The sequence below is a fragment of the Salvelinus alpinus genome, chromosome 1 (genome assembly GCF_045679555.1).
Source record: "Salvelinus alpinus chromosome 1, SLU_Salpinus.1, whole genome shotgun sequence".
Taxonomy (NCBI): domain Eukaryota; kingdom Metazoa; phylum Chordata; class Actinopteri; order Salmoniformes; family Salmonidae; genus Salvelinus; species Salvelinus alpinus.
The window spans coordinates 4,817,305-4,830,728 of record NC_092086.1 but is presented as its reverse complement, the minus strand read 5'-3'; the positions used below and the strand labels follow the sequence as shown (position 1 = coordinate 4,830,728).

Below are 13,424 nucleotides of genomic sequence, written 5' to 3'. Positions count from 1 at the left end.
TCAGCTGTAACTCCTTCTCTCTCTCCCTCCTCTTTCTCTCTACCCCTCCTGCTCTCTCCCGCTCTCTCCCCCCTCCCCCTCTCTCCCCCCTCCTCTCTCTCCCCCTCTTTCTCTCCCCCCTCCTCTCCCCCCTCGTTCTCTCTATCCATCCCCCTCTCTCCCCCCTCCTCTCTCTCCCCCCTATTTCTCTCCCCCTCTCTTTATCTCCCCCCCTCTCTCTCCCCCCTCCCCTCTCTCCCCCCCTCTCTCCCCCTCTCTTTCTCTCTACACTGCCAGTTGTTCTATTCTCATGCCCAGACAATCACCACAGCCCACTTCAGTTCATCTGGCGACTCCTCGTCCGTCGTACATGTACAAAACTGTAAACATGTCATTCATGTGACTTGCCTCAGCAGTCCCCTCTCTCCCCCTCCTCTCTCTCCCCCCTCCCCTCTCTCCCCCTCCTCTCTCCCCCCTCCCCTCTCTCCCCCTCCTCTCTCCCCCCTCCCCTCTCTCCCCCCTCCTCTCTCCCCTCTCCCCTCTCTCCTCCCTCCCCCCTCCCTCCTCCCCCCCCCTCCCCTCTCTCCCCCCTCCTCTCTCCCCCCCCCCCTCTCTCCCCTCTCTCCCCCTCCTCTCTCCCCCCTCCTCTCTCCCCCTCTCTCCCCCCTCCCCTCTCCCCCCTCCTCTCTCTCCCCCCTTCTCTCTCTCCCCCCTCCCCTCTCTCCCCCCTCCTCTCTCTCCCCCCTCCCCTCCCTCCCCTCTCTCGTTCATACATCATACTGTACATGTACAAAACTGTATTCACTCACAGTCATACATGTTACATACTGTACCTGACATCATACATGCAGAAAGACACAAACTAACTCAACCAGGAGGGAGGGAGAGCAGGAGGGAGGGAGAGAGAGAGGTAGAGAGAAGGAGAAAGGAAGAAGAGAGAAAGGAGAGATAGGGACAGAAGGAGAGAGGAGGGGGAGAGAGAAGGAGAGAGAAAGGAGGGGGGAGAGAGAAAGGAGAGAGAGGGAGAGAAGGAGAGAGGAGGGGGATAGAGAAGGAGAGACAGAGAAGGAGAGAGGAGGGGAGGGAGAGAGAGGGAGAAAATGAGAGGGAGAGAAGGAGAGAGAAAGAGGAGAGAGGGAGAGAGAGAGAAGGAGAGATAGAGAAGAGAGAGAGAGAGAGAGACAGAGGGAGAGAGCGAGGAGAGAGAGAGGAGAGAGACAGAGGGAGAGAGCGAGGAGAGAGAGAGGAGAGAGACAGAGGGAGAGAGACAGAGGAAGAGAGAGAGAGAGAGAGAGACAGAGGGAGAGAGACAGAGGAGGGAGAGAGAGAGAGAGAGACAGAGGGAGAGAGACAGAGGAGGGAGAGAGAGAGAGAGAGAGAGGGAGAGAGACAGAGGGAGAGAGACAGAGGAAGAGAGAGAGAGAGAGAGAGACAGAGGGAGAGAGACAGAGGAGGGAGAGAGAGAGAGAGAGACAGAGGGAGAGAGACAGAGGAGGGAGAGAGAGAGAGAGAGAGAGGGAGAGAGACAGAGGGAGAGAGACAGAGGAAGAGAGAGAGAGGGAGAGAGACAGAGGGAGAGAGACAGAGGAAGAGAGAGAGAGAGAGAGAGACAGAGGGAGAGAGACAGAGGAGGGAGAGAGAGAGAGAGAGACAGAGGGAGAGAGACAGAGGAGGGAGAGAGAGAGAGAGAGACAGAGGGAGAGAGACAGAGGAGGGAGAGAGAGAGAGACAGAGGAGGGAGAGAGAGAGAGAGAGACAGAGAGAGAGAGAGAACCTCCTGCATAATGTGTCTCTCTCTAAACGTTGACAAGTGTTTTATAGCGTAATGAAACATGAAAACAACACTAAGTTGACGATACAATAGTCCACTTCTATCATGATAAATACGTGAATAATAAAGTTGTTTTAAAGTCTCTAAACTGTCTCAGTTATCATGCTGTGCTCTATACTCTATACCATGCAACGTGACCAAGGGAGGAAGTGGGGAAAAGGTCAAAGGTTGAGCGCCGGTCCAGATGACGAGCAGCGATTGAAACGCAAAATGCTAATGATTTTAGCTTAACATGTACGTAACACCATTCACCTTGAATTAGCATCGTTAGTGAAGGTATCAATTGTGTTAAATTAGCATTTGTTAGCATACATACCAATAGCTCTAAATTAGCATTGTTAGCATACATACCAATAGCGCTAAATTATCATTGTTAGCATACATACTTATAGCGCTAAATTAGCATACCTACATGGATAAATTAGCATTAGCATTTACTAGCTTTAATAATGTTTACATACTGTTTTACCCTCTTCATATGTACAGTTGAAGTCGGAAGTTTACATACACTTAGGTTGGAGTCATTAAAACCCGTTTTTCAACCACTCCACAAATTTCTTGTTAATTAACAAACTATAGTTTTGGCAAGTCAGTTAGGACATCTACTTTGTGCATGACACAAGTAATTTTTCCAACAATTGTTTACAGACAGATTATTTCACATATAATTCACTGTATCACAATTCCAGTGGGTCAGAAGTTTACATGCACCAAGTTGACTGTGCCTTTAAACAGCTTGGAAAATTACAGAAAATTATGTCATGGCTTTAGAAGCTTCTGATAGGCTAATTGACATCATTTGAGTCAATTGGAGGTGTACCTGTGGATGTATTTCATGGCCTACCTTCAAACTCAGTGCCTCTTTGCTTGACATCATGGGAAAATCAAAAGAAATCAGCCAAGACCTCAGAAAACAAATTGTAGACCTCCACAAGTCTGGTTCATCCTTGGGAGCAATTTTCAAATGCCTGAAGGTACCACGTTCATCTGTACAAACAATAGTACTCAAGTATAAACACCATGGGACCACGCAGCCGTCATACCGCTCAGGAAGGAGACGCGTTCTGTCTCCTAGAGTTGAACGTACTTTGGTGCGAAAAGAGCAAATCAATCCCAGAACAACAGCAAAGGACCTTGTGAAGATGCTGGAGGAAACGGGTACAAAGTATCTATATCCACAGTAAAACGAGTCCTAAATCGACATAACCTGAAAGGCCGCTCAGCAAGGAAGAAGCCACTGCTCCAAAACCACCATTAAAAAAGTCAGACTACGGTTTGCAACTGCACATGGGGACAAAGATCATACTTTTTGGAGAAATGTCCTCTTGTCTGATGAAACAAAAATAGAACTTTTTGGCCATAATGACCATCGTTATGTTTGGAGGAAAAAGGGGGAGGCTTGCAAGCCGAAGAACACCATCCCAACCGTGAAGCACGGGGGTGGCAGCATCATGTTGTGGGGGTGCTTTGCTGCAGGAGGGACTGGTGCACTTCACAAAATAGATGGCATCATGAGGATGGAAAATTATGTGGATATATTGAAGCAACATCTCAAGACATCAGTCAGGAAGTGAAAGCTTGGTCACAAATGGGTCTTCCAAAAGGACAATGACCCCAAGCATACTTCCAAAGTTGTGGCAAAATGGCTTAAGGACAACATAGTCAAGGTATTGGAGTGGCCATCACAAAGCCCTGACCTCAATCCTATAGAAAATGTGTGGGTAGAACTGAAAAAGCGTGTGCGAGCAAGGAGGCCTACAAACCTGACTCAGTTACACCAGCTCTGTCAGGAGGAATGGGACAAAATCCACCCAACTAATGGTGGGAAGCTTGTGGAAGGCTACCCAAAACGTTTGACCCAAGTTAAACAATTTAAAGGCAATGCTACCAAATACTAATTGAGTGTATTTAAACTTCTGACCCACTGGGAATGTGATGAAAGAAATAAAAGCTGAAATAAATCATTCTCTACTACTATTATTCTGACATTTCACATTCTTAAAATAAAGTGGTGATCCTAACTGACCTAAGACAGGGCATTTTTACTTGGATTTATTTATCAGGAACTGTGAAAAACTGAGTTCAAATGTATTTGGCTAAGGTGTATGTAAACTTCCAACTTCAACTGTATGTTTCCCATGCCAATAAATCCCTTTGAATGTAATTTAATTAAGAGAGAGAGAGGCAGAAAGATAGAGAGATACTCATACCAATAAAACTCACTGAATTGAATTGAGGGACATCGAGAGTGTGTTTTGGGGGGGCGGGTCTTCTGGGATTGGATCTCAGGAGGGAGGAGGGAGGGTCTTCTGGGATTGGATCTCAGGAGGGAGGAGGGAGGGTCTTCTGGGATTGGATCTCAGGAGAGAGGAGGGGAGGGGTCTTCTGGGATTGGATCTCAGGAGGGAGGAGGGGAGGGTCTTCTGGGATTGGATCTCAGGAGGGAGGGGGGAGTCTTCTGGGATTGGATCTCAGGAGGGAGGAGGGGGGGGGAGTCTTCTGGGATTGGATCTCAGGAGGGAGGAGGAGGGGGGAGTCTTCTGGGATTGGATCTCAGGAGGGAGGAGGGGGAGTCCTCTGGGATTGGATCTCAGGAGGGAGGAGGGGGAGTCTTCTGGGATTGGATCTCAGGAGGGAGATCTCTAGTGAGTCAGCTGGCAGAGTATCTGCCCCCCTCCGGGCTTTGCACTGCATGGGTACTCTTCGCCCAGCCACATGGGTACTCTTCGCCCAGCCACATGGGTACTCTACGCCCCACAGGGTGCGTGAGTGTGCTTCTGGACATCTGTTGGGAAGAACATCCCATCCCCCAATAACTACTGTCCTCTACAGAGGAACAACACACACACACACCTCAGCTGTTACACGCTGGCTGTCTGATCCACTGATCCACTGATCCACTGATCCACTGATCCTGGAGTGGCCTAGCTAGTCTCCGACCTGAACCCAATAGAAAATCTTTGGAGGGAGCTGAAAGTCCGTATTGCCCAGCGACAGCCCCGAAACCTGAAGGATCTGGAGAAGGTCTGTATGGAGGAGTGGGCCAAAATCCCTGCTGCAGTGTGTGCAAACCTGGTCAAGAACTACAGGAAACGTATGATCTCTGGAATTGCAAACAAAGGTTTCTGTACCAAATATTAAGTTCTGCTTTTCTGATGTATCAAATACTTATGTCATGCAATAAAATGCTAATTAATTACTTAAAAATCATACAATGTGATTTTCTGGATTTTTGTTTTAGATTCCGTCTCTCACAGTTGAAGTGTACCTATGATAAAAATTACAGACCTCTACATGCTTTGTAAGTAGGAAAACCTGCAAAATCGGCAGTGTATCAAATACTTGTTCTCCCCACTGTATATATATATCTCTTCTGTCTTTTATCCTCTCTCTCTTTATATATTCTCTGTCTTTCTCTCTCTCTCTGTTACCCCTCTCTATGTCTTTCCTCTTCTCTCTTACCTCCCTCCCTCCCGCCGTCTTCCCTTTGCTTTCTCTACACAATAGAAGGCTGGGAAAGATAGGACAAATCCCTTCTCAGTGAGCAGGGAGGAGCAAGAGTGGCAGAATGGAGAGGTGTAGAGAGAGAGAGAGGGAGGGGAGAGAGGGGGGATAGAGATAAAGTGAGAAGGAGGGAGAGAGAGAGAGGGAGAGAAGGGAGAGTGAGGGGGGATGCACAGAAGGTCTCCCCCTTTTCCTTTTCCTCTCCTCACACTCAGCTCCCTCCCTCCCTCCCTCCCTCCCTCTCTCTCTCTCTGTCTGTCTGTCTCCATCTCGCTCTCTCCCTGTCCGTTTCTCTCTCTCTCTGTCTGTCTCTCCATCCCTCTCTCTCTCTTTCCTTTTCTCTCTCTCTCTCTGTCTGTCTCCATCCCTCTCTCTGTCCTTTTCTCTCTCTCTCTCTCTTTCTCTCTGTCTGTCTTATCCCTCTCTCTCTTTCTCTCTCTTTCTCTCTGTCTGTCTCATCCCTCTCTCTCTCTTTCTCCCTCTCTCTGTCTGTCTCATCCCTCTCTCTCTCTCTGTCTGTCTCATCCCTCTCTCTCTCTCTCTCCCTCTCTCTGTCTGTCTCATCCCTCTCTCTCTCTCTGCAGCCAATGAGATCTTTTCCTTCAGTAAACACATCCTCAAACTTCCCTGTGACATCATCGTATCTACAGAACAGGCAGAAACAGAGAGGATGCCTGTGGCAGCACGCACACACACACACACACACACGCTCAAACACACACATGCATACACACACACAGATGCTCACACACACACAAATGTATGCAGATGCACATTGAGACACACACACACACACACACACACACACACACACACACACACACACACACACACACACACACACACACACACACACACACACACACACACACACACACACACACACACACACACACACACACACACAGTCACACACGCAGACACTCGCAGATGCAGACCCACGCACACATACAGAACCCCCCCTCCGCTCCCCCCTCCAGAATCACACAGGAGATACAGTGAGTGCCTGTGGCAGTGTCCCCACAAACCTGCAGTGGCAAAGCCTCCGAAGAACAACCAGAGACTGCACAGTACGGCCGCATCTCAATACTCTCTAAACCTGCTTCTCTTTTCCCTTGCTTCCTTCTCTCGTTACCTTCCTTTCCTTGCTCTCTTCATAACCACAGAGAGATAATAAAGGACTGAGAAAGGGGGGGGTTCCAGAGCAGGAGGAATGAAGGGACGGGGAGGAAAAGGAGGTTATTGGTACACACAGCCGTGCACACACACACACACACACACACACACACACACACACACACACACACACACACACACCAGTCTTGCAGCCCTCTATGAAAGTATGACAGCCTTCGTCTTCGTCTTCACACGTGTGTGTGTGTGTGTGTGTGTGTGTGTGTGTGTGTGTGTGTGTGTGTGTGTGTGTGTGTGTGTGTGTGTGTGTGTGTGTGTGTGTGTGTGATCATCTGGAAACATCAAAGACCTGGGAGACCGCAAGCTAAGCTGCTTTCATGCATGTAACATCATGCATACATTATAACACACACACACACACACACACATTGCACACAAGTACAATATGTCATCAAGATACAACATCAAAATGGAGGAGGAGGATAAATGAGGAGGAGGAGGAGGAGGAGGAGGAGGATAAATGAGGAGGAGGAGGATAAATGAGGAGGAGGAGGAAGATAAATGAGGAGGAGGATGATAAATGTAAAAGGCAACAGCAGCTGTAGTTTTTATGTCATAGCTTGCCTACAAAAAAAAAGTGTCACAAAGACATAAAACGCCCAAATTATGTCCTTTTCTAATGGTTCCACCCCCCACCCCCCCCCCCCCACCCCCACCCCACCCCCCACTGACGAGGTGCCAACTACTCTCCTCAGCAAGCATCATTAGAAGGTTATAATAGACCCATCATAAGACATGTGTGTTTGCTGCGCAGGTGTTTTACTGTAGATATGCCCACCCGATAGAGATAATTCCACAAGACAAAATAATAGATGTTAAATCAAGGATGAACCTCGTATTTGAACATTTATTATAAATGGTTTTAGATCGCCATCTACTGGTGAGTTTAGATAACATTTTGTTTATAAGGGACTTGTAAAATGACTAGTTTCTGACGGCAGGCTTATACAATCGCCATTTAGTTCTGTGTTCAAGACATTCTTGTGTTGAGTTAATTGGCAATATCAAGCGCTTTTGTGCTACACAAAATATACCCAAATTGCTCAAACTATCGGGTCAAAATGTTACAGCACAACATTGTCTCAGTAGCTTGGTAGCTAATTCTTCTCAGTGGTAAAATTGATATTGTCGGAACCTTTTTATTTTTTTTATTTGTTTTGTTAACAAATCAATACAGGAAGTACACAAGGGAACACAAGTATATATGGATAATATACAATGGACAATTGAGCTAGAGGGTATAGGGGGCGGGGCTGGGGGCGGGGCCAGGGGGTACAACATCACATTACACAAGGACCTTAAGGGGCATACATACGCTTATAACTCTTAACAGCTTTTTTGTTAGTAGAGTATTTAATTGTCTTAAAATACAGTTCATTTTATTTTTGTAGGGTAAGAAAATGTGTTGTTTTTTTGTTTGTAAATTTACATTTGTGAATATGAAATTTGGCCAAAAGAATAATTAAATTAATTACATAAAAACGTTTCATCTTATTCCTATCGTAAGGTAAAGAATCCAAGCAGTACATCTCTCCACAATAGTGTAAAATCTTCATAAAAGTGTTATAATTATAAATCTACTGATGTCTTGCCACAGTTTTCTTACATGAATACAATGCCCCCCCCAAAAAATGATGCAACACTGTTTCTGGGTGGTCATTACAAAAGGTACAATTTGAGTTAGTTTTCCTTTTATTAAAGTATATTGTCACACCTGTCCATAGGAAAAAAAATTGGATTGCGTCATCAGCCGACTGCGCAGGAAACAAAGCGACTGATGTTCTGAACGTGGCCCTTCCTTTTTTTGCGCCTGCGTAGAAAGGCCGAGCAAAAATGACAGCTCTCTCTCCTCTGTCTCCTGTGGAAGTCGACACAGCTGGTGATTTCTGGCAACTTTAAAATGGAAAGGAATAAAACATTATATAGATATTTGCATGGAATGTAATGACTATATATATATATATATATTGTTTCTGAAATATTAATGGTTTTGTTGTAGTATCCGGTGAATGTCTTCATGTAATTTGGGTTGACAGCGTCTTTTAGGTAGCTTTTTGTTTTGTTATAAGCTAGCAGCAAGCTAACTGTTAGCTACGCGTTACCTTTACGAGAAGGCCAGACTTGTCTTTATTTGCTGTCATAATTCGCATTACCTAGTTAGCTACCTTTTACACAGGGAATAAATTAGCTATACGTATCGTGGTGTTTGCTCTGTTTGTTTACACTTGTTTATTTTCAAACTCTGATTCTCTTGAGTGATCGCTTTTATTTTGTTTTGGACAATAAGGACGCGAGTAACGGTTACTGTTACTAGTCTTAGTTTCCTACCTTGGCTTCGGACACCTTGTTTATCTTATTTGATGTATTGAAGTACCTGGTCAAAGGAAAGGAAGACATTTTTACACCATGCTTCTGGAAGGCGGTGCGTTGCTTTGGGACAGTTGCCACGGGCCAAAACTCTAAAAAGAAGTGATTTCAAGTCAACTTGACGACTCACAATCAACATCAGCTGTTTTCCCCTCGACGCGTTGGATACTAACGTTTAGCTACATTAAACTACTTAAATTAACTTGCTCTGTACCATTTGACAGCTTGCTTATCGTGCTCGTCACCCCCCCCTTATGATCAGTTTAGTGTCTGGGACATCTAGTTAACCGTTGTGCCTTTCGTTTCCACCATGTCTTGTGTGCATTATAAGTTCTCATCTAAACTCAACTACGACACGGTCACTTTCGATGGCCTGAATATCACTCTAGCCGATCTGAAACGACAGATTATGGGTCGGGAGAGACTCAAAGCTGTCGACTGCGGGCTACAAATCACCAACGCACAAACTAAAGAAGGTAAGAAAGTAGTTTTATGATCTGTGGTTTTAAGAAGACATTTGTATCTTAACTAGCTAACCACTTGGGCTGTCAAAGCTGCCGACAGCTGTTGCGACTAATAGCTAGCTATCTAGTAGCTTGCTAACATTAGCACGTTAGCTAGCTTGTCGCTAAGAACAAATTAGTCCAGTAACGGCAAGCCCCGAATCAGACATTAAAACTTTTATGATCTGTGTAATGTGATGTTGAGTTCTTCGTGTTGAGTGTTTTCTAACACTATAGTCCTGATCCACCATCACTGTATCAGACAAACACGTGTGTGTTTGACTGTTGTGTTGCTGCTAACTAGCTAACGTACTTTCTTACTAACCAGAGTACTACGTCAACCTTGATGACAGTTAGCTAGTTTTGTAGCTTAGCTAACTAACAAGTTGGTGGACGAGCTTTAGCTCAAGTGCAGGGGCTTTCCGTGCGGTTTGCTGATGCAGAACCCCCTCGGGAAGCTGCACATAACGGCCTGGACGGAAATCTAACGTTAGGTGAGCTAGTGTCAACCGAGGGATCAATAAGCACTGTCGGCATTCATTTCGAATGAATAAATCAGACAGCCAGAAAACCACTGTGGTTACTGGTCTAGAGGGGGCCCTGTCTATTTTTGACAGAGCTTGAATAGAGGGTCAATGGGGTTTTGAGCCGTTACGTTGAAGGGAAATGTAACATTTTTTATTTAGCCTACCTGTAAGGTTCCATCATCCACAAAACCCCAATTTCAACCCAGTTGGTTGGCTTGTAGGCCTATCTATCCCTACCATGCCAGCACAGTCAGGGAGTCTGGTTCCTCTTAAGGTTTCTTCCTTCTACTGTGAACTGCTTGCTCTTTGGGGAGTCGAGGCCAGTGTACTTTTAAAAGCACATCCTGACAACCGTGGATGTAAAACGTCATATGTCAATTTAATAGATAAGATGGATTGATTTTATATTTGTATGTCTACTTTTCGGGAAGCCGACTATAGGATAGTTACCCGGGGGAACTAGACGTCTGGGGTAGGACCCGGGGGGAACTAGACGTCTGGGGTAGGACCCGGGGGGAACTAGACGTCTGGGGTAGGACCCGGGGGGAACTAGACGTCTGGGGTAGGACCCGGGGGGAACTAGACGTCTGGGGTAGGACCCGGGGGGAACTAGACGTCTGGGGTAGGACCCGGGGGGAACTAGACGTCTGGGGTAGGACCCGGGGGGAACCAGACGTCTGGGGTAGGACCCGGGGGGAACTAGACGTCTGGGGTAGGACCCGGGGGGAACTAGACGTCTGGGGTAGGACCCGGGGGGAACTAGACGTCTGGGGTAGGACCCGGGGGGAACTAGACGTCTGGGGTAGGACCCGGGGGGAACTAGACGTCTGGGGTAGGACCCGGGGGGAACTAGACGTCTGGGGTAGGACCCCGGGGGAACTAGACGTCTGGGGTAGGACCCGGGGGGAACTAGACGTCTGGGGTAGGACCCCGGGGAACTAGACGTCTGGGGTAGGACCCCGGGGGAACTAGACGTCTGGGGTAGGACCCCGGGGGAACTAGACGTCTGGGGTAGGACCCCGGGGGAACTAGACGTCTGGGGTAGGACCCCGGGGGAACTAGACGTCTGGGGTAGGACCCCCGGGGAACTAGACGTCTGGGGTAGGACCCCCGGGGAACTAGACGTCTGGGGTAGGACCCCCGGGGAACTAGACGTCTGGGGTAGGACCCCCGGGGAACTACTATCAACAGACAGACCAAGTAATTCCCTTGTCTCTGATCTGTAGAATACAAAGACGATGAGGCCCTGATATCCAAGAACTCCTCTGTCATCATCAGAAGAATACCCATCGGAGGAGTCAAGGTTACAAGCAAGATGTATAACATGTGAGTACATACAGTGGGGAGAACAAGTATTTGATACACTGCCGATTTTGCAGGTTTTCCTACTTACAAAGCATGTAGAGGTCTGTAATTTTTATCATAGGTACACATCAACTATGAGAGACGGAATCTAAAACAAAAATCCAGAAAATCACATTGTATGATTTTTAAGTAATTAATTTGCATTTTATTGCATGACATAAGTATTTGATACATCAGAAAAGCAGAACTTAATATTTGGTACAGAAACCTTTGTTTGCAATTACAGAGATCATACGTTTCCTGTAGTTCTTGACTAGGTTTGCACACACTGCAGCAGGGATTTTGGCCCACTCCTCCCTACAGATCTTCTCCAGATCCTTCAGGTTTCGGGGCTGTCGCTGGGCAATACGGACTTTCAGCTCCCTCCAAAGATTTTCTATTGGGTTCAGGTCTGGAGACTGGCTAGGCCACTCCAGGACCTTGAGATGCTTCTTACGGAGCCACTCCTTAGTTGCCCTGGCTGTGTGTTTCGGGTCGTTGTCATGCTGGAAGACCCAGCCACGACCCATCTTCAAAGCTCTTACTGAGGGAAGGAGGTTGTTGGCCAAGATCTCGCGATACATGGCCCCATCCATCCTCCCCTCAATACGGTGCAGTCGTCCTGTCCCATTTGCAGAAAAGCATCCCCAAAGAATGATGTTTCCACCTCCATGCTTCACGGTTGGGATGGTGTTCTTGGGGTTGTACTCATACTTCTTCTTCCTCCAAACACGGCGAGTGGAGTTAGACCAAAAAGCTCTATTTTTGTCTCATCAGACCACATGACCTTCTCCCATTCCTCCTCTGGATCATCCAGATGGTCATTGGCAAACTTCAGACAGGCCTGGACATGCACTGGCTTAAGCAGGGGGACCTTGCGTGCGCTGCAGGATTTTAATCCATGACGGCGTAGTGTGTTACTAATGGTTTTCTTTGAGACTGTGGTCCCAGCTCTCTTCAGGTCATTGACCAGGTCCTGCCGTGTAGTTCTGGGCTGATCCCTCACCTTCCTCATGATCATTGATGCCCCACGAGGTGAAATCTTGCATGGAGCCCCAGACCGAGAGTGATTGACCGTCATCTTGAACTTCTTCCATTTTCTAATAATTGCGCCAACAGTTGTTTCCTTCTCACCAAGCTGCTTGCCTATTGTCCTGTAGCCCATCCCAGCCTTGTGCAGGTCTACAATTTTATCCCTGATGTCCTTACACAGCTCTCTGGTCTTGGCCATTGTGGAGAGGTTGGAATCTGTTTGATTGTGTGTGGACAGGTGTCTTTTATACAGGTAACGAGTTCAAACAGGTGCAGTTAATACAGGTAATGAGTGGAGAACAGGAGGGCTTCTTAAAGAAAAACTAACAGGTCTGTGAGAGCCGGAATTCTTACTGGTTGGTAGGTGATCAAATACTTATGTCATGCAATAAAATGCAAATTAATTATTTAAAAATCATACAATGTTATTTTCTGGATTTTTGTTTTAGATTCCGTCTCTCACAGTTGAAGTGTACCTATGATAAAAATTACAGACCTCTACATGCTTTGTAAGTAGGAAAACCTGCAAAATCGTCAGTGTATCAAATACTTGTTCTCCCCACTGTATATTCAGTGCATTGAGGGCTCCTGGGTGGCGCAGTGGTCTAAGGTCCCTGCGTCTCAGTGCAAGAGGGGTCAATACAGTCCCTGGTTCGATTCCAGCCTGTATCACATCCGGCCGTGATTGGGAGTCCCCATAGGGCCGGCGCACAATTTGCCCAGCGTCGTCCGAGTTTGGCCCGCGGTAGGCCTTCATTGTAAATAAGAATTTGTTCTGAACTGAGTTGCCTAGTTAAATTTAAAGGTTAAATATTATTTTGATTTAAAATATTCAGAAACTATTCAGATCGCTTTTTCCTGCATTATGTTACGTTTCAGCCTTATTCTAAAATGTATTAAATATTTTTCCTTCCTCAATCTACCCCATAATGACAAAACGAAAACAGGTATTTAGAAATATTTGCAAATGTATTAAAAATAATATTGACATAATTATTCTGACCATTTTGCTATGAGACTCCACATTGAGCTCAGGTGCATCCTGTTTCCATTGATCATCCTTGAGATGTTTCTACAACTTGATTGGAGTCGACCTGTGGTAAATTCAATTGATTGGACATGATTTGGAAAGGCACACACCTG

General features: G+C 46.5%; 1 protein-coding gene across 4 annotated transcripts in view; it reads left to right on the top strand.

Annotated features, from left to right (window-relative positions):
- The first annotated feature begins 8,314 nt into the window (after positions 1-8,314).
- LOC139569318 (E3 ubiquitin-protein ligase RBBP6-like) overlaps positions 8,315-13,424 on the top strand; it is a 45,590-nt gene continuing 40,480 nt past the window's right edge. For 3 of the 4 annotated variants that reach the window (XM_071390972.1, XM_071390971.1, XM_071390970.1), the window contains exons 1-2: positions 8,319-9,351; positions 11,132-11,231. In XM_071390972.1, coding sequence (XP_071247073.1) covers positions 9,186-9,351; positions 11,132-11,231 — 266 coding nt within the window. In that variant the 5' untranslated portion in view covers positions 8,319-9,185. Of the gene's footprint in view, positions 9,352-11,131; positions 11,232-13,424 lie in introns of all 4 variants that reach the window. The other variant, XM_071390975.1, reaches the window with a different exon arrangement.